The 22162-nt window shown below is 42.1% G+C and overlaps 1 protein-coding gene across 1 annotated transcript in view; it reads right to left on the bottom strand.

The window, feature by feature from the left end:
* ST18 (ST18, C2H2C-type zinc finger) overlaps positions 1 to 22162 on the bottom strand; it is a 61704-nt gene that overhangs the window by 30504 nt on the left and 9038 nt on the right. The window contains exons 3-8 of the mRNA XM_021716162.1: positions 18857 to 18991; positions 17216 to 17306; positions 16062 to 16166; positions 14108 to 14301; positions 11822 to 12033; positions 3189 to 3434 (exon numbers count right to left, since the gene is read on the bottom strand). Of these exons, the coding sequence (XP_021571837.1) occupies positions 3189 to 3434; positions 11822 to 12033; positions 14108 to 14301; positions 16062 to 16166; positions 17216 to 17306; positions 18857 to 18991 (983 nt within the window). The remainder of the gene's footprint in view (positions 1 to 3188; positions 3435 to 11821; positions 12034 to 14107; positions 14302 to 16061; positions 16167 to 17215; positions 17307 to 18856; positions 18992 to 22162) is intronic.

Raw genomic sequence — 22162 nt, 5'->3', positions numbered from 1 at the left:
TTGACAGAATTTTTTCCCTTTTCCTTCTTTCCATTTCCCCCCTGCTCCTTTTGTTTTATTTTCGGAAATCCCAGGCTCATTGCTTAGTTCCAGGAGCAACAACTTTACCTCCCTGAGCCCCAAATTTCTCTAAAAAAATCTGATAATAATTCTGTTTTTCAAGATTGTTGGAATAATGAGACAAGTTGTATAAAGATTCCCGTGTTTATCTTATCGTATGTGGTATCCTTCTGATAGCTTCTCAACAAGGGCATTTAATACAATCTTTTCAAAATAATGCCTATCAAGCATAACATTTCTCATTTCCAAGATTCAGAACAGAATGTGAAAAATACTGTCTGCTAGTAGGTTACCTTGGCACAGATGAGGGAACAAAGAACAAGGGTGAGAAACTGTACCAGGGAGTGACAATGATTCAGAAGCACTTTTATGTGTATCTCCATCAACCATAGCTTTCCCAAGCAATGAATCACCTTGTTCAGATAGCTGTGACAATAAGCATTTAGCTTAAAAAAGTATTTTGTCAACTCAAACCTAGGGTAAGTACTTTGAGTCCAAAAACTCACAAAGCATCTCCAAAGTCCTGTTTGTGACACTTAGTGATACTGAATTCCCATACATCTTACAGAATTCAGGTCTCAGAACACATAGGTTGAAGACCGTAGTAGTCAGTCTGTACTGTCATACCTTAAGTAAGTAAGGCATTCTGAAGAGAGCATAACTCTAGTCTCGAGAAACCTATTGTATGTGTGTATGTGTGTGTGTGAATTTGCAGGGAAATGAAACACGGTCACAGATCTAAATACATTAGATAAAAACATACTCTAGTTGAATCTATAAAGCTGCCAAGATGAGTCCAGATGCTTTTGGGAATTATGCAAAAAACAAGATCGGAAAGTAAAGATAAAGTATTTGTTACAGACCTCATTTTTGTCTCTCTGGATGATAAGAACTACAGCCAAGGAGGTGACAGGAGGGGGTCTCTCAGAATTTAAAGAATGCAATGTTGACATTGTTGCTGATGGCACAAAAGTATCAGACACCCTACATGAAAATGAGAACCCACTTGAGGTAAATTGTGTTAATGACTACCCAGGGTTGGATCCTTATTTCTGACACCAAGTCTGAACAGGGAACACATTGACCTTGACCCGTTTACCACATAGCCACAAGGATGAGCACAGAAAACCCAAGTGCCATTCTGCATGTGGCATTGAGATATTCCTAGAAATCAGAATGCATTGGAATTCTGATCCCGTGTGAAGCAGTTATCTTTACTTGGTAAAGCATTGTCCTTCCTGTAACATAATGACTTCTACTGAACCCACTTCCTTTAGGGGCGTAGGCCTGATGTGCCACGAACCAACTAGCGATGGGCTGGCTGGAGATTAAGCAGCCTTGTGAACTGGATGCATCTCCCTTATCAAAAGCTATCTTGTATGTCGCAGAATTGAATCCACAATTTCGATCTCATCATGCCTGTGCCTCCTAACAACCCACTTACTTCCTAGCTTGCTCCTGACTTTCGCGTTAGACAAGCTGTGCAGAATGACCGAGTCATGTGAACACGGACAAATTTTTAGATTACACAAGTAGTCAGAAGTCAGGTGAAACTTCCACTCTTTAGCACAAGTCTAAGACGGCAGTGAGGCATGGGCGTAGAGGGTAGAGACGTATGTGAGCCAGTTTGTGGTTACCACTTAAATGAGCATCTTATACGCTACAGGTGTCAGCTTCACATTTATTATAATCAAACACATTATTTTAATAAAAAGTTCTTCTAAAACAGTATTATGATAGATTCATGAAGGCAAGCCCTTGCTACTTTAAGTGAATTTAAAAAACCAAGCAGAATAAAATGGCAAAGGCCAGTATGGCAGAATCCAACCTGCCACTGCTGTTGTGTGAATCACTTCATCTTTCTGCAAGACGGCATGTGGGGTGGAAACACTGTCTCAGATTCTGGGGGAGCCTTCTAGGGGCCTGTCCCCAGCTACCCCATTCCGAGTCAGCCATTTCTTCCTCTCCACATTGTGTGCCTGCTTTACATGTTACCCTGTTTATCAAAGTATTTGTTTGCAGGTCAGTCCTCTGGGCACATGCACGGTCCAGGAGGCACACATGCACGTAGAAGTGTGTTCGATTAGTTGCTGCTTCCCCAGACCTGTCTTATGGTTTAGACTTGGAGATACTAGCAAAACTGTGCTGAAGGAAGTGGGGGGCGGGGAGGAGGAAGACAGGGAAGGAGGAGTTTGAAAAACCCAGAGCTATGATCACTACTGGGTATGCTGACGTCATGCTTTGAGATGTTAAAGCATAAATCAAAAGCTCCTCGCAACCAAAGTCTGGACATCACAAAGCTGACAAAGGTGTTGCACATTTTTACAGAGCATGGCTATTTCAGTTCTTTAAATATCAACTGGGAAATCCATCTACAACTTTCCTGACAAACATTAATACAGGATCACTTACTTTAATAATTAGGGTTACATCTGCAATTCTACAGAGTCTAAATAATGGGGGGTTCTGACCATCCGTTCCATGGCTAACTAGGCCTAGTTAGGTGGCTTAAACCATGGAGATGAAGGTTAGATGGATTTCTACACAGTCATACCATCGGGCTTCCGGGATTGAAACTACCCCCAAGATGATCAGATACACAAATAGGTCTCCTTGACTTTAAAACTGATTCAATTTAAACACCCAGCATTGAGATCCAGTACCTCAAACAATTAGACGGTATACATCGGTATGCTAACACAATTCCTTCTCTAAGCCAAATAAAGGAATTAGGCATGCTGGGAAGATTCTTACTTGACCCTGGTTTGATGTCGTCTTCGACCCTCTGGTTCAGAAAGAATTAGTTAGCTGGCATCTCAGTGCTGAGTGATACATTGCCCCTTACAGACTGCCATATGAAAGGATGGATAATGGACAGAATTTCAGCCATAATGGGGATAAAATTCACTATAATGACATATTATTTGAGGCAAGTGAAAAGAAAAAGTTGGATTTGTTTATGAATATCCCCTGACATTAAAAACCATCACTTTACAGCATCTAAAACAAGGCACAGAATTACACATGATCTAAACAGGAATGTGAAACATAATTTAGAAGGAAAAAGCGAGTAACGCCCTGCAATCATTTCTGTCTTCAACTTATTGATTGACATATGCAAACAATACCTCTTTCTCCTCCTCTGTCTTCCCATGAGTTTTGCTATAGTTGATAGGAGTGTCCCAGCCCTCTTGATCACAAAGAGCCTGGTAGAATGCTGCATTGACCAGAATGCTGCTTGTTTTGAATGGGGAAGAGGAAGGAGTTGGGATAGAGGTGTTAGAGGAAGTCAGGGGTGCAGCCTTGTCCAGGATTCGATTTTTTTTCATGCTTAAGTCCAATGTGCCATTTTCATCCACTTCTATCTCGGCTCCCTGGTGTACAATAGGAAACAGAGAAACGTTTAAGCAGTTTGCAGTTATAACCGAACCATGTGGGGCTTTTAAAGGATAATTTTAAACGTAAGCTTTTATGTAAGTATATCTGCTTTTAAACCTAGCTTTCTGATGGGCACTGGGTGATGTTCAATTCTTAGGCGGACTTTTAAGAACAACCCCATTAGTGAGCTTTGTGTTTCTGGTTTAAACAAAGTAAGCTTAATGTAAATAAGATGCTCCAAATGCTAAATGTATTGGCTAAAGCAGTTTTATACATATACATATATATATATATTAAAGTTAAGCTTTACATCTTCTTTTCTACTTTACAGAATTATCACTCTCAATTCATCATTTAAAGTATTAACATTTGTGTTTACCAAAAGGCATATATTGAACTTCCCACCCCCCCCATCACAATATTAATCTCACATGAGAAGTATGCAAAAATAATCAGCTGGAAGAGAATTTTAACTGAAACATTAGACTAATATGAAAGCAACATTTCCCCTAGGCTATTGGAAGTTGAAAAGCCTTGTTAAATTGTGGGGGGCTGGGAGGTGGTGACGAACAGTGCAAGCCACACTTCACCCCGGGGGCCTTTGGGTAGCTAGCTGACAGCATGACCGTGTAGGGTTTAAGTCCTATAGTGAAAACGAGAATACTGTAAAGGTGCTTATTTTCCAGATACTTAGTAAGTGTGAGACTTATAAATAATTCCATCTCACAATGTTTTTTTCTTGGGATACCTTTGCAATTTTTTTTTAAAAAGGGAACCTCATTCTGTATTTGGTTCAAGTCCCAATAAATTGCTCATGTATTCTGGATCTTCTACAAGATTCACACTGTAGGATGGTTTCTGCGGTATCATGAGTTGTGAACACTACCAAGCAATAACTCTCAGAAGGTGGGAAGAACATGCCTGCAATTTTCCAAAATGGGTCCCCTAGCACCTTTCTGGTATTTTCACCATCGTCCATCAATTTACAATCAATTTCTTGACAATTTCTCTACTCTTCTTTTGACTGGTGAGTCTGTCTCGAATAGGTTACCTTGCCATGTATGGTAAACAGTTACTTCCCAGGGGATTTATTTGAACTCCCCCTTTGCCCCCCATTCCGTCTCCCCTCTCCCAGCCCTCAAACAGGTGCCACTGAGCTGTGGGCTGTGCTAGCTGGGCTTGCTGCTTGCGCTTGATCTAGAAAATAAAAGCACCTCTTCTATTTGCTTGTTTTACCTGCAAAGTTCATATTTTCAATCTCTCAGCCTATGAGACGGATATGCTTTACTACATTTGTGGGAGGTAAATACACTTCTGATATGTTGTACTAAGATGCTTTGGCCGTATCTTTCTGTCCCTTTTTAGTAAATAGTTTAATCTCTCGTGATAGTTTTAAGCCCTGAATTTGGCAGTACAGCTTATCCCGGATAATAACTTAGTAACCACAACATCTTATGCCATCTGTATAATATCAAATACGTTTTTATACCAGCATTAATAAACCTTAGTTACAAAAATCCAAGATATTAACCATATCAGTGCCACGTGTGCTATCTCTCCCCATGATCTCACAACGTATTCCTGCCAGGAGCGCATCAAAACAATTTTTGGCTTCATAGCTGATATGTAAATAGCAATGAAACAGAGCTATAGTAATCAAGTTTAATGGCCAACGTAAAGTAAAATGCTAAATATTGTAGTTACTGACATTTTTCATAAAAAAATAAAAAAATAAAAACTTGGGTTAAGACTGCACAACCAACATTCACATAAAATTCCAGACCTCTGTGACAGATGGCTTAGGAAAAAGAAGCCATGTGACTGGGCTGCAGAGTTTTATAGTGCAAAACCCATAAATAGTGCAGATTCAATCTCTCTGAAAAATATCAACCCTTCCAAGACAATACTAATATGTATGTTTTCGTTTTTTCAGACGAAAATGCTAAGTAGTGACTTAAAACAATGAACGAGTCTAGGAGTTGTTATGGTTCTACACCTTGAGTGATCGGGGCTCGGTTGGAAAACAAAAAAATCACTCTTAATGTTGAAAAGAGGCGCTTTTCTATGTCCTGCGCCCGGGCACCTGACTTCACTGGGAGAGCGCGGTGAGACTCACAGGGGAGCAGGGTACAGATGGGCTTTAAGTGAGCGCACAGATGCCTTCAGCAATTACATGCAGTACCAGAGAAGAGTCCCTTTCTGCCCATAGATGGGGAATCACACGTTGACAGCACAGCCTTTTTATTCAGAGCACTATCTGTCGGTATCACTTCTGTATGTGCTTGAGACTCCAAATGGCAGCGCAAAACAGAGGGGGGGAAGGGGGTGGGGAGGGGAGATACAGCTGATAGGGTCCCTCCCACCACAGACTTCTAATACTTGGATTTCCTCAAGACTCTCTTTAAAAACCTTATTTTGAGTATTTAAATGTTAAGTTTTTTTGAGGCTAGGTATAGGTCTACTGCGATCGGTGTTCTTTCCAACTTAGGTCAGAAACCCAAGGCCATCTATTTCTCTACTTTTGAATCACTGATGCTACCCGCATTTTGTTTACTCATTAAATTACTGAGAAAGTACTTTATATTTTCAAGAAACTACATTTGGGGGAGAAAGACATTGAAAAATAGATCATTTCTGCCTTCAAGGAGCTTAGTTTATGCATATGGAAGATTTTTGGTGAAAGATAGTTTCGTAAGCTTACTATACATTATAATTAAACGGAAAGTTAAAATAATTACTAATTATACTCTTTATCTGTACTATAAGATAAGAAGTGAGCTAGATGTCCACCAACAGAGAAATACATAACGAAAATATACTACCCCCATTGACTGGCATATTTTGTGTTCAGGAAAGTGATCATTAGAAGGACTGTTCCTATACAGGAAATACTCATGTCACCGAAAGCAGGAAACAATATGGCATCCCTACAAAGCTTACAGCTAGGGAATATAAGATGGAAATTCATTTTCGGGAGAAGAACAAAAGGGAAAACACAAGAACTATTGTATGTCCTTGTATTTAGAGAGTAGACCCATGGCTACTTCTGTTATTTCCCAGGCAAATGATAATATTATATTGTTTCAACAATTAAAAATGATCGCACATTCAAAGTCGGTGATAAAATAAAAACCAAATTATCATTTACCTTAAATGTTCTGATCGTAAGAATTGTTAATTTTCCGAATATTGACAAAACAAGACAGCACTGTTTTCCTTGGCAAGCTTTCTATGAATATGGGAGAGGTGACCTGTCGTTTTTTCCTTTTTGACTTGGCTGAGAGAAAGTGCAAAACTAAGTGTCCTTTTGACTAGGTTTCTCCCATAATTAGCCTCTGGCTTTCATTTCACAGTTGATTTTTTTTTTTTTTCATTTCTGCTTCAGGGTTTTTTTGGGGGGAGAATCTTTTCTGTATTGAAATCTATCTTAAATATGTTTCAAGAGTAGGCAGGGTATTAACAATAAACACATGAAAAGAAGATATCTTATTCTTACTAAATGGTAATTGAGTATTCAGACTGTTATGATGATAAACTTGTGAAATATGCTAAGTATAAGTAGATTGATAAAATTCAGAGGAGAAATGACTGCCACAGATATAAAATCTAAATGAAATTTATGACAGCTTCCCCCAAACTCCTTAGGGCTTGGAATCATGGCCTGTGAAAAGTCTTGGGTTGGTTGGCATTTCAAATGTCATAAGATCTTTAGGAAGAGAAGTCAGGCAGGCATTCATTCAAATTTCATTTCCAACAGTTATAGCTGTGTCACTCAGAGAAAGTCATTTAACATCTCTGTACTACTGTTTTTTTTAAATGTGAAAAATAGGGAAAAAAATCTCTGTTTTCCAGAGATACTAGAAGGGTTGAAAAGGATTAATGTAAGCAATATGCTTATTTCCAGGGTCTGGCACATAGTAGGCATTTCATAAAGGACAGCTAATAATCACAGCAATTTGACCGAGTTTGTGAATTTCATAAAAGACATTTTCCTAGGTTCTTCTTCATAAGGAGCCAGTTATTAGACATCTTTCCTATGTGCCTGTCAATCAGTTCCTTGTGATCCCTGACCCAAGACCCTCATAACATTTCACTCAAAATATGCGGTGTGATCTGTTCAGTATTAAAGTTGCTGAAAAAGGCAGCTTTGGGGTTCTAACCACCCAGGGGATCTCCAGACTCTTCCTGGTATCAGGCAGCAAGAATGACGATTCGACATCAAGTTGTTTCTAGGCCTTATTCAAGCACAAAACAGACTTTGAACTTTAAACATTTCAAGCAAGTGTCAATTTTTTGTTTTCTTTTAAGGCACACTGTGCATATGCCACTTTGTCTAAACAGGTGGGGAAAACACCAAAACAAACAACAGAATGCTTGGCAAGCAGCAGCGATGAGGATAAAGATAGACTGCGAGGCCTGTTCCTACCTCTGGTGATCAGGGTGGGAGGGAGAAAGAAGACAGGGAGTATATCTGACTTGGGCTGGCACCAAAGGCAAGTGCTCAAGCAAACTCAGGGGACCCAGGATGCTGGCTCCAGCTAGACTGTGCTGCGTGCTGTGTAGCTCTGTCCGGAGTCACAGGGACCAGAAGAAAGGGGAGATGTCTAAACGGTGGTCCACTTGCATCTCACAACATATATTACACTCGATCTTGGCCAAAAGACCAAGAAGCAATACCACATATATTAATTCAGAATTGAAATAAAGGATAATATTCACATCTTAGAACAAATGAAAGTTCTAGAATCCAAAGAGAGTTAACACTTCAGACAAAATTACCATCAGCCATTGTGTTATCCACCAAGTACTGATAGCATTCGTTGTTTTCTCTTAATTCTCAAACAGATACTTAAAACATAGACAGGTGATTTGGGTGGTACACACGTGTTATATACGTGCCGGGTTATATTTTAACAAATAAATAATTCCTTTGAAAAACCTACCTTCAGGAGGTAAAAGACTCTGGTCTGGAGGTTGCTCAGTAATGTCAGACCAGCACTGGAGCCCTCAGAACAAGGCGTGGCGTATGTCTGGCACCTGGAGGCCGCTCATTGAGTGACCGGATGACCATGGAGAGCGGCATGCGCCTTCAGTGTTAGGGCTCAGCAGATGAGTGACATGTTTTAGTGTTGAGGCCAAGAGATTTTGAAAGGAGAAGCACATTTTGGAATGTCCATACCGTCCTTCATTATGTTTAGAGTGTGTGGAAACTCAAAGTTTTCTTGCCCCTCTGAAAACAACCTCGGCTCCTGTGATCTTCTGCAAGAGTGGTATTTTTGCAAATTCAGATCTCCCACTAAACTTGGAGTCAGCTGTGTCCTTGCACACAGCATGAGAAAAAGCTACATTAGTCCCCACAAGTGGGCATGAAGGTAACCCAAGATTAGTGTGCTTTGGCTTGATTTTTAAAATATCTTGTCCATGGCTGACAGTATCATCAGTAATTCAGATCTGTAATTCTTCTATTGGGTGCTTTATGCAAATGAGGGACGTGTGTTGTGTGAAAGAAAGAACTGGATGGGAGCAGAAGGAAAGAGAAAAAATCAGCCCTCACCCAGCTTCTGGTCAGACTTCCTGCCAATCTGCCCACACCTGCCCTGGACACAAGGGATCTCACCTCCTCGAGCCTCACTCTCCACCTGAAGACAGGTAAGGCAGAGACGGCTCCCCGAGGGTCATTTCTTTCCCCCTACTTTGTTGTTAAGCTCCTTGAAGGCAAGGTCTGTGACTGATGCTAACCTGTGGCTTAGAGACCTTTTGATGGTTCACCTAAGAGTCCGTCTGCCAGGATGTCTCTTCTCAGACATCAAAATGCTCGGCTGCGGAAGTCTAGAAAGAGTAGGGTAAAGCTGTACATCTCTACCTTCTTATTTCTAAATAAGAAGCTCAAGAGACCTATGGGTTCGGGGTATCGGAAATAAACACACTGACAACGTGCCATGGAAGAAAACATCAAATCACAGTGCAAAAAGAATCAGGTATTCCGAGTGGAGATGAAGACCATTTCCGCTTCATCCTAGGTCAAGTAAAAGGCACAGAGCAAAGTGCAGCCCTGACGGTGGGAAGGAAAGCCCTATGTCACACACTTTCGATCAGAGGCCATTTTCAGGGCTAGTTACCTCAGCCTTTTCTCACTTTTGCTATAACAAATAATATATGTTCTTTCGGGAAGTGATGAGATTCTCAACTACAGTAAGAAAATAGGATCTGACTGGGATAGAATTTTAGAAATTGCTGCAATTGTGTGCAAATGGACATGTGTGCACATGCACTGTCAGAAGGATTCTGCACACAGTGACATTCTAGGGCTATCCCTAGATCCTATTTAGCGACCGCTAGGTCAAAGGGGACAATTGATACGGGAAAAGGGTTTGTACAACTCCTGACATGAGAAACTTCTTTGAAAAGTCGATCCGTGCGCTTTCTGTCTCTTCCGGCCTCATCATCACAGCGATTGTTTGGCTTCTGCGGCGAAGGCTGGGTTGGCAGGGACAGGCGGGGTGCACAGCGAGGCCCTGTCACCTGGGCATGCCGGGGGAGCTCTGCGGAGCAGCCCTGGCACATGGTGCTCCTGACTGGAGCGCACGGACACAACCCACTGGAAATCGATGATCTGGATTTTGGAAATGTGTCCACCTGACAACGGCTTTTGTTTTGAAAAAGAGGAACCTATGTCGACAAGGAGAAGAAACTCTCCAATTTTAGCCATCTTTGTCTGATTCATTATTTGGTGTCAGCAATTTAACAGAACGTGGAACATCTAAAGGTTCCAGGCAGAATTCTGAGGAACAGGAAAACACCTCCATGTGCAGGTAGAAAGCATTTCTTTCTAGAATCATTTACTCAAATAATTTAAGTAACATTAGTAATTATAATATTTGCATTTCTGTACTCATAGGACAGCCTGAGCACTCAAATAATAAGGCCCTAAGAAGGAAGATATTTTAGTGTTTCTCCAACTGGGTACTTACTGGAATACTCTTCCAAAAAGGAAAAAACATCAGATTTTAAAACATGAATTTAGAAATAACTAAGGTTGCATTTGAACATTCTCCAAATCATTCATCTATATAAATAATGTGTGCCTAGGAGTCCTTTGAATTTGGATAGCTTGATGAAAAAAATTTTTTTTAAGAGGACGTGTTTTTCTTTGTTTAAGAACCTCATTTGTTTAAAAATTGTTTTTGAGTGATTTTTGGCCACCAACTCTTCCTGGGGCTTACTTGGCTCGGCTTTGTCCAGAAGCTAATTCTGATTCTTCTGTCAAATGCTCGGTGGCACTGTGTTACCTGCTCTCCTGAAGGTTTGGCACAGCACAGACGAGCAGCTGACCACGCCGGGGACCGGCCACACTTAAAGGGGAAAAGAAGAACTGTGGGCTTCAACTATCCAGGTTTCGGGGTTAGCGTTTAACTCGGGGGCTCATTCCACTTAAAGCAAGGGTAGCCTTTCTTCTCCAAGAAGTCTGGGCACTTTCTTTCAGCCGGCTTCAGCCATCTAGGTAGGGAAATGATTTCTTTGCTAAAAGCCCTCTGCATCAACAGCTCCAGCTGATTGCAGGCACAAATGGCTGAGCAGCTCTTATAAGTGCCTCTGCGGATCACCCTTACTCCGTGGCACCGTGGACCCTTCCCTGCCAAGGGGCACACGGGATCCTTGGATTTTTGTTTTTATTGAGTTCCTTCTCATTGTCCGTTGGAAAGGAGAGGAGAGGTTATTGAAGGAATGTGATTAATTTCATGGCCTTCAGAAACCCTGTGCTGCTGTAAACTTCACAGAATTCGATTTTGTTTGTGAATGCCCTGAGTTCTCAGCCTTTCCCGAATCATCTTCTGTTGATTGAACGTATTCAGGTTTTACTATGTGTCCTTGGAGAACTACAGCAACTTAGACTATCTTATCCTGTACAATAGGGGCATATGCCATCATATAATTTCGTGGGTACATTTCGCAAACGTTTTGCAGGTCACCGTTTATTCAAACATGTCTTACCATCTTTGGTGCGCAGACACTAAAAAGCACCCGCTGTTGAGACTATTTTACTAGCAACCCTCTTTTCCTGTGTGCCAAATTCCCCATCACAAAAATAGCTCTGCGATCTATAAATTTCCCCAACCAGACTCCTGAACTCATCTACCCTCAGAATTTGGTATGCCCCCTTCGCGAAGGGCCACAGAGCAAGAAAGGCATGTTTCCGTTCTTCCTTGAACCCACCGAGCTCGCCCCTGCCCACGTCCCTCTGAATCCCTTCCTGAGACAGGGAGGGGACTGCTTCAGGGGTGGGGGCAGCAGAGCGGTAGTGAATGTGGTTAGGAACATGAAAGGCGGTTTATTCTCACGGTTCAGTCGCCGGCCCACCCTCCGGGCTCTTGGACTGGCCTACCTTGGCATGCAGACTCTGTGGTTTGTTGGAGAGGATGTCTGTGGCTTCCCTGCAGCGGGTGGAAAGGTTCAGGATGGCAGCAGCTGCTGCTATGTGGGTGTCTTCACTACATTGACCGTAGCTATAAGAGCTGGCACGGCTCGGGCTCTGTGTGTGGGCGCCTGCACTAGGCAGTCGGTTAGGAAATTTCACTGGATTTGAAAAATGCTTTGCTGTTGAAGAGAGATTTGATTAGCAGTTGCATGTACGTGGTTTTCGCCGTTAAATAGATTTGTTTTTTAAGATATAACTTCTTGCATTAAAATATGTGACGAATAAATTAACACACAATCCATTATCCATCAACACAATAGGTGAAGGTTATTTAGCCTGGTTTTCATGGAGATTCACAGATCAAATGCTGTGATTGCTGGGAGCTAATGCTTATTTTCTTAATACTTTTTGTATTTACACTTCTCATGACAAAACTCCATCACCAATGTTATGGGGCAGGTGCACTGGCAACATTTGGGGTAAAAATTGCAGATTAAAAAAAACCACACTAGCAAAACCCATCAGGGGCTGCAGAGAGCTACGGCATGTCCATCTGAAAACTGCGTATGTGTGAAGACCAGTCATTCCGGTAGAGAAAATAATCTGTCCTTTCAATGTTTGTTTTCACTGTAACGATTTACATTTTGGCATGGAACTGTATTGTTATTATTTGATATGTGGGTTTGTTTTGTGCTTAAATCAGTAGACGTCGTTTGTCATTCAACTAGATGGAACCAAATAGGTGGCAGAGTCTCGAATTAGCTAGATCTTTGCATAATCAGGGGAGCAAGAGAAGCAAAGGACAGGGCGGAAGTGTTCTCAAGGTGAACAGAAAGGCAATTTAGTTAGCAAGGCTGAGTTTCCACTTTATGTTTCTGTTGTGGGTACCAAGGCACTACTGAGAGATGGAATTAAACATATTTCTCTTCACTCTGGGGTGTTCGTAAACATCACTCAAGGTTACAGGAGAAACACCCAAGATTTAATGGGAGCTAATATAAAAACATTTAGCTATGTATGTTGTATTAATACGGTTTATTTTAAACATTTAATTCTTACTTTTTATAAAACAAAATTTAAAACATGACCAAATGTCATTTATATAATTACAAGAATATGCAAATGTCGTCGAATGTTTTGTACTTTTAAAAAATCAATAACCATACTATATGCACATAGACTGTTCTTATTCAATAGCTTCACCTGAATTGAACATATATGTATGTGTGTATATTGTATGCATATATATATATACACTGCATATATGTGTGTGTGTGTGTGTGTGTGTGTGTGTGTGTGTGTGTGTGTGTATGTATACACTCACACACATACAAAATTGTATGACTAGAGAGATGCAAAATATTTTGTGTGTATTACGATTTTTTTTTCCCTAACTCTAACAGTTGTTAGTAGTTATTTACATGCTGGGACCTATTTTTGATAAGAATAGGTAAATATCCTTTGGAGTATAATGGACTGCTCACTGATGGGCAAATTCCTTTCAAGTCTGTTTATCTATGGCTGGATTTTATATGGCTTCCTAGTTCTCTGAAAGAGTTGATTAACACCACACAATAAAGCAAATATTCTGTGTTTATAAGAATGGCCTGGTATAAGGAGCCTTCAAAAGTGTTATAAAGAATTTGTGGTCTGTGAGGACTCAAAGTGGGGCATTATTTAGCCTCTTCATTTATGGAAGTGAAGTTATCTAATGCATAAATCAGTTCCTATATTTGTCCCCGATATTTACTTTCTCACCTTTTCCTTTGAATATTTAAGAACTTAAACAACCTGAAGAAATGTGTAAGTAAAAACTCCAAGTTTTATATATTATACCATCTTTCCATAGTTTCAATAGGAGTAAAAATTACTGTATTACAACAGCTATCAGATTTTTCAATAAATTAATTCTAATTTCTGCTAAATAGGAATCCAGTATTTCTTTAGAATTATTTTTTTGTTTTTATAAACAGTCTTATTGCAGCAAAGGATTATTGTATTTAGAATAAACAGTTGCATCCTATTTGCAGAATAATTAGTCTATTAGCTATTCACTATGTTCTATATAACTTTAATATAAAATCAGTAACACCGATGAACTCATTGTTTTCCTTATTTTATTTCACTGTTCAATAAATTTTCTCTCCTCCCAGTTGTAAATAGCATATTATGAATTTGATTACACCTCCCACGGCCCCAGACACACACGCATGCACCAGGTGTATTTTGGGGAAATATGTATTAGAAGCTTACATTCAGGAAATGGTGGTGTTTTTCGTCCTTGTCCTGTTTGTACGAGGGGGCGTTTACCAAAAACTTGGGCATCAAAACTGGCATAATCAAATGGTACTTTTCCAAACTTCTCTTGTTCTTTTGACACTGTGGCTCTGGAAGAGGTGATGGCTTGTGATCTGAAATTGAATTCAATTTGCTTCACCAAGCTTGTCCTGGAGAGAGGGGGAAAGTAATGAAAAAGAATTGCAATAAAACTATCAATGAGCATATTTGTGTCAGAATTTATAGAAGACAGACATGTTGCCGCCTGCAGGTACCCACAGAGACACTGCACAATAAAAGAAACTGGGCCACAGCAGGACACAGCAGAGTGCTTTGGACCAGAAGTGAGAGATGGAGAGATGCTTGGACTCTGCGTGACTATGATATGATGCTGCATATCCTGTGTCCCAGTCTCCCATCAGCGAATCCGGAATACGCAATCCTGCGTGCATCTTATGAAGATGTCACGAGGAATGAGTATTCAATGTTTATTAACCTTTTGAGATCTTTGAGAAAAGTTCCATGTGTCTATCAAGTAGGCATGGGTTAAGGCACTGACAAGGTGTGCCCATTCTCTTTGTTAGGATTGTTAATCAGATAAGCAGTGAATAGTCACCATTGTGACTGGCGAGGGAATGTCCAAAACAGTGATGCTGAGCTCGGCTCAGCTCTGCTGAGTTGGCAGAAGTCTGATGCCTGAGGGGCAGTGCAGCCACCAGAGAGTTGATTCCTGAATTGTTTCTTTCAGAGTTGAGCAATATTAAAAATACATTTTCTTTCATTTTCCGTCAAAACATGCCCAACTCATTGGCATGTCAAAGTTTTCAATGACATTTTCTGGATTAGGTAAAAGACATTTTAGTTGCTACATACACATATTTGAGCCACTAGTTGATCTTATTATTGTGCCCGCAACTTGGTTTAATAACCCTAAAGCTGCATAACTGCTCCAACCTAAAACAATACTAATCTTTTAAGAAATGAGCAAAATGAAACTTGATGTTATTTTTAGATCTGACAGATAACTTACTGGGGGGGGGGGAACTAGAGAATATAGCAGTACCAACCAAAAATCCTATTTTAAGATTTTTAATTGCTACTTATTCAGTAATTCATGATTTTCACTCAACATATGTTTCCCACTCATGTGATCTGAATGCCAATTTTGACTCTTAATTAAATCTATAGAAGCAAAATATTAAGGGAAGCCCATATATAATGAAGTGCCTAATGACAGTTTCTGTATTTCAGTGACTCTATAGCAAGAGTTATCTGATCATCTCTCTTAATTCTGAAATCGCTTTTCCTACATATATGATTTTTCTGGTAATAAACATGTAAATTTCACATTAAACGTCACCATACATACTTCATTATTTAGGCATAAGATCTTCCAGACTTCTAGACATCATGAAGAACCTGGGAGTTAGTAGAACCAACAGTATTAATAGCTATGGAATTAATAGCTCAATTATGGAATGAGTATTTGTTTTAATGACACGAAATGCATATGTGTAACTGAAGGTTGAGTATACCACATCACATGTTTTGAGAAGGTATGAATGACTGATAATGGCAGAAAGGTGAAGTCCATCATCAAGGGGGCCACATTTGACTCTTGGATGCGTTTAGTGACTCAGAATTTTGACTGACATGTGTGATGGTATACTTAATTCTTGTAGATCCACCTACATTAGGATACCTTTGCAAGAAGACACATTTCAAGTTAAACTTCTGGAGGGCTTACTAGCTCAGTTGAATGATGATGTCATGAACTAGACGAGCCTCTCCAATGACTTGAGCACCCAAGTTTGTTGTCGACCGGGAATGGAGGTCAAGTCACAGTGAGGGGACACGCGAGGGACCAAAGGCCCTGCTGTGTAGGAGCTAGCACAGTGAGAGCATCAGGAATGTCGTGGAAGGTTCGTACCTGTGGGCTTGGTCAGGACACTGCCCGGTTTGGGAAGAGTCAAGCTGATTTTTATCCTGGGACATGGCCAACTTTTCAGCTGCAGCAATTGGACAACCAGAAAGACTGTTTAAAAGAAAGAAAAGCGGGAGGATTTGAGTTAAAATGATAATGTGATTTGCTTTGGCACGGGCCTCCCAGCACAGTTGGCATGCGCTAAATGTTAAGTCATATTAATAGTTCACTTAGCACCATTTGCGTACTGAAAGATCCCAAAGGGTTTTGTAAACTACGGTGTCAACACTTGTCCCCAGCCCCATCTCAGAAGTGAAAGGCAACAAACTCATTTTTGAAAATTAATAAGTATTACGTATAGGAGAAATAACTAGTAACTGACTATATATAACAGAATAACCACAGTATTTGGAAACTTCTTAATATTTTAAGTAGAATGTGTTTATTCCAACTGCAATGTGTCCAACTCTAGGAGTTAGCACGGTAACTCCATGATTTATCTTGGGATCTTTAAAAGAAAATTAGGGACAGAATTTTATATCTTGGTTGAAATTCAACCTGCAGAACATGACGTTTTCTGGCTTAATGCTTATAAATCAAATAGTTCCTCATAACCACACAATCTACTCATAAAATTTGGATGTAAAACAATCAGCATTTTCACCAAAAATATTTATATATACACAATACCTTTGCAATTAAATGCACATATATGTGTTTTATGTTAGTTGCAATCTCAATGAAATGATGCTTGATTTGCAGTCAAAACCATGGAAGTCCTTTTGGTACCCTTTTAATGCCTACTGGATGAACTCCAAGAAAACCCACAAGCAACTCTTTTCAATGTCAAGACAGCAGCGGAGAAATTTCGGAGCAAAAGAGAGCATGCTCTGTTTGTGTGACCATAGGAATGTGTAACCCAAGCATCTTCAACTGCCATGCTTTTTCACGATCATAATTAGCTGTTTTTAGGACAGGAAATAATGAGGTCCTTTCTTTTGGACTGAGGACACGTTAAGAATATTTCTTATCTCAAACGGTAGCATATTTGATAGTGATGCGGTGATTTGCATCACACGCTGCCAACTCATTATTTTGTTGGGGGAAAGTTTGTCTCGCATTTTTACAAAGTAAGATGATTAGCATCGAATCAGAATTACCTCCTGTGTGTGTTGCGGTTGCTGTTCACATGACCCCGTCCTGTGCATCCTGGGGTGGGACACTTGAGCACATTCTCATGCATGGCAAGAACTAAGCACAAGATAGCACATGAAAGGGAAGAATAATTTACCAAAAATACATAACACATTCACAAATTTACTTCTCAATTTTATATTCAAATGACTTTAGTTACATAATCTACCATGCTCCCTCTCCATAGATATTCAGATGGAAACAAATGAGCACTTAAGAACTTCAGGAATTAAATCCAGCAACCTTGTTCAAGTTTTAATTTCTCTAAACTTCATGTTATGCTTACACTAGACTTAAATGAGACAATTCTGCTCATAGGTAACGTAAACTGGAAAACTCATAACCGTCCCTTCATGTGTATGTGATTTTCCTTGGGGAGTAGATAGAGCACGTTATTTGTCAAGTAGGTCTATTTTTCCCCCACAGTTTGAAGTTCGGTATCTAGTTTTCTTTCCTGAAGGATACAATTTTGAGTCTGTGTCCGTTCATTCCTCTCTTCGCTGTTCCCTATGGCCATCCAGTTATTGGCAAAAGAGTATGGCTGGATGAACAGTCAGAGAATCGGTCTGAATCCAGCAGGACAGTGCTGAGTTGATCAGAATGGGTAATTTGCAGAATCTCGCTCTTGAGAAGGGTTATGTTGGGCATTCCCCATTCTGCGATTTGTATGGCTTCAGGAGGTGTCTCAAAAAGTAGGCTCAAAAAGTATAGGCTGTAACGGATCAGTACTTAACAAGTTTCACCTCCAGTATCGAAGCTCACAGTGGGGCTGTGGGTGCCAAGAGAGACTGAGGCTTGCTCCAGTCCAGGACCCTCAACTGCTTATCCTGAGACAACCCCACGAAGCACGCGTTCCTGCTGTGAGGCAAGGCCAGGAGGACAGTGGCGACTACCCTGCTTCATGAAGGCTGACCGGTCTTGCACTTAAGGAAGCCATGCCTCCAGGTGAGACAGGCCCGTGGAGTCACACGGTGTCATAACCACGTCTTATTTTCTGTGCTCTGATGCTTTGACATCTGGGGCCTTGCAGATGGGACGCCAATTCCTGAGATGGCAAATGACTTGCCTACAAGTCCCCTTTAAAAACGCAAACCCACCATTCTGGAACCCACTGCCCGACCGCCTCCTCTGTGGGGCCCTCACACTCCAGGTCACCATTCCCCTGCCCAACTCACCCCAGGATCGGGCACAAGACAACTAGGGACAGCCCCAAGGCTCAGAGCCCACTGAAGTAAGACTGGTCAACCCCGAGCCTTCTGATCCTGCCTTATCAGAAGTCACAATGAGGCCTCTTGTGCACTATCCCTCTCACCGACCCCGGGGTTTCCCTGTCGGCCCCTTGCGGTGGACATGACGTCTCCTTTGGGAACTGGGAGTAACAAACGAGCTTTTCAAGGGTGGTGGTCCCTCGTTCTGTTGGTTGCACCTCAAATTTCCCCCCACTACACTATATTTTAAAACACATGGCGCGATAGAAATTGGCTTGACACAGAGAAAAGAATGTATTGTTTCCATTTGTAATTCCAAATTGGAAGTGGAAGACAACGTCGCGATGCCGAGACACACTTAAAAGACACCTGCTTCTCTTGGGGATGGGTGGTACTCACTTTCCAGAGGCACCCGCACCTTGTGGGGGCACCCCGAAAGGCTGCGGTGGTGGGGATAGAGCCCCGTCACGTGTCCTGTGCCATCACAGCCAGGGATGGGGCACTTGGTCTCCCTCTTTTCAGGCCTTGGTGAATCTACAGAGAAATTAAATTTAGAAATGCATTTGGTTATTCTTCCTTCCCTTTGCATTCAATAGAGTGGCCTTGCAGGGTGACATTCTCATTTTATTCGGTTTTACTGGCATAAACATTCTTCTCACATTGCCTTGAATAAGACCCTCAACCGAGACCTGTGGAAGCATAAAACATGTTTTCAATTTTCTTGGTTTCCTAAGCAAAGGCTGACACAGGGCAAGGGAGTGTTAAAATACAGAGAGGGTTGGAGTTGTCGTGTCACACATTGTAGTCAGGGCCTCATTATGAAAAATCAACCCCATGCCAGAGGATGCACGGGTTCCCGAAAAGAAAAAAAAAGTAAGAAAGAAAGGATGTATTTAAACCCACACCCTCTCTTGCTGAGAGAGTCTAGAAAGGGCCAGATTCAAAATTAGAAAACAAAAAGCCACCATATCTGAGAAAGGCCTCTCCGGCCTTGGCCCCAGGGGTCCCCGGGCTGGGAGAGGACCAGCCGCTCCTGCTTGCGAGAACAGCTGGCAGAGCTGGGACGAGGCAGCCAGGAGGCCAAGGGGTGCCCTGTCCACCTCATCGCAAGAGCTTTGCAGTCCCCAGATTCCAAAACCCCCGGGGGTTGCCCCTCGGAATCAACACACAGCGAGGATGGGAGGAAGAGGTTGATTTTCCTTCCAAATGCAGAAACGGAAAACTGAGGCACTGGCAAGATGGCTTGGATAGGAAATGTTCTTGAGGGAGACTTACAAAAAGTGGAAGGGCAAGGAGAGAAGCCTGCCTTCTCAGCAGGCTAGACCTTGCCACCAGAACACCAGCCGGGTGGGGCTCCAGGTGTCCCTGACTGTGAACACTTGGGGGATGGGGTGGGGGCTGAGGACAAGCTTTAGCATTTAATTTTCTAACACACACGGCCAAATGTTAGAGTTCTGTGAATGTATGAAATGAATGAAGAATCAACACAAATACTGATGAGGTTAGCGCCATCGTAGAGGAGGTCTTATGCGGTAGAAATGTTCCTATTTGTGATTGGGATGGCAGTCAAACTTTAAACACAAATGCTCTCGTATAACCAAATTTGTCCCCTAACTCGTGTTGGGAGAAACACCAGTCGCAGGGGAGAGTCTCTCTATGAGCATTCAAGGCTCCTAGACAGGGAGAGTGAGGAGAGACACAGAGGCCCCAGAGAGGGGAGCAGTGTGGCATGTCAAGAGGCTGCAGGAACCTCAGAACACGGGCATCAGGAGAAATGAACACGCTAGATGCTGAGGACAAAAATAAGCAGTGTTATCCTGCCCACGGAGCCGCTGGTGACAGAGCAGGGTGAAAGGCCCTGTGGCGGGAGGGTGCGGAGCCCCCCTATGCTCTTGCAGGAAGCGGTGCCCGCGAGCAGTCCACTGTCACGCCATGCGACAGACGTCTCCAGGACAGTGTATTGCGAGAGCAGACGTGCCTTGGTGACGTCACATCACCCCAGTTGCTGGATCATAAACTGTCCCGGGCAGATGGGACACAGCAGGTTGTGTGTAATGCAATTATATGGGGGCATGGTTTCCGCAGAAGGGGCGGAGCCAAGAATACTTCAAGTGGTGGCCTGTGCTGCCTTCGGGAGGGTCAGGAGACTGGGCAACGCGTCCTCGGGGAGCAAAGGACAGCTGGAAGACAGGGATGTGGCCCACGGTGGGCATTCGTGTTCAGGAGGGACAGGATCTGAATGCGGTGGTGTCGAGACTATTCTTTGTGTTTTGTAAGAGGCAAAGAGGCTCTATGATGTGATGTTCTATGATTGTGTGGATGTACATTTCATTGCATCCAAAACTAGTGCCACATTTCAAGTTGAGGTAGATATGTGACATCTGTACGCCACTAGCCCAAATCCTTGACGTCTGATTAAAGCGAATTGGGGAGAGTTGACACCGTAGGAGAGTAAGTGAGAGAAAGAAGAGCAACCATGTGTATTTTGACGCCCTTCCTCTTCTGGATCTGGTCCAGGCGAGGCCACATTTCTAAGCCACATTGAAAGGCTTGGCGTCGTGCATTTCCTCTCCTCACCACACTATTTGTCTACAGGAAGCCAGAGAGGGTGCTGGAGATAAGGCAGGGCTGGCACCTGCCCAGGTAGGGCCCACTGATGGTCCACCATGCCCCTTTGTCTGGAAGTCTCTCCTCTGCTGGGCGAAACAATGATGCAGACGGAATGCTCTGGAGGGCAAAACCTGTTTGCATGATAAGAAACCAGAGCATGAGCTCGGGGCGACTCGCAAGCCTGGCTCTTCATTTATTTTCTTTGCACAATGTCGCATAATGAGGGTGACCTTATACTCTGGTGATGTCGCATCTTGGCTTTCCAGGGACTGTCCTCATTCACACCTGGTGTGCGCGTGTAATTGTTCACATTGCTCTCCTTTGGGCAGACTGGGCAATAAATTGCACGGGGACGCTTATATGGCGACCCACAGTCTCACTAAATGCTTAGTCATAATAATATTGCCAAACTTGCTTTAGACTTGCGGATGCATCTAAAGGCTTGGGTAAAACACTGCTTTAGAATCCTAGCATTCGCTCCTTAACAGCGATGTTGAGTGTGTAAGGTGGACAGTATTTTGGAGAATACGGCTGTCAGTTGGAATGAGCACTGACTTAAAAGCATGGAACGCATGTCAGAGAAAAATAATTCCTCCTCTGTCGCTGGCTCCCGCGTCAGGAACAACGAGCAGAAAAGGACTCTGCAGGCATCCTCGAGACTAAGCTTATAGTATGTTCTTCACCTTCTTTACCTGTTTGGTACTGGCCTGTCTGTATCTTCAAAGGCTGTTCCTACCTAGGGCAGGACCACGCCCTAAGCACTGAGATATACTACTGGCTCATGCAACCCTATTAGTAACTAGGTAAGTCTGCAACTGGTCCAACATTTACAAATGCGGACCTTATGACCTCGTTAATTTTGAAAGGTTTTAAAATTTCTATAAAAATAACCAAAGGATCATCAAGTATCTTAAGCAATGGCTCAAATAAATAAAAGCTTCTCCAAATACTGGATTTCTTGACTGTAAGATACCACATCAGTTGTCAGAGGAAACATCATTTTATGGGCTATTAAGAAAGAAAAATCAAGCCAGGCTCGGTGGCTCAGCCTGTAATCCCGCGCCTTTGGGAGGCTGAGGTGAGTGGATTGCCTGA

Source organism: Carlito syrichta, unplaced genomic scaffold, assembly GCF_000164805.1.
Source record: "Carlito syrichta isolate Samal-C Ts95f unplaced genomic scaffold, Tarsius_syrichta-2.0.1 Scaffold308208, whole genome shotgun sequence".
NCBI classification, from domain to species: Eukaryota; Metazoa; Chordata; class Mammalia; order Primates; family Tarsiidae; genus Carlito; species Carlito syrichta.
The sequence above is the reverse complement of the archived record's forward strand: the minus strand, read 5'-3'. Positions and strand labels throughout refer to the sequence as shown.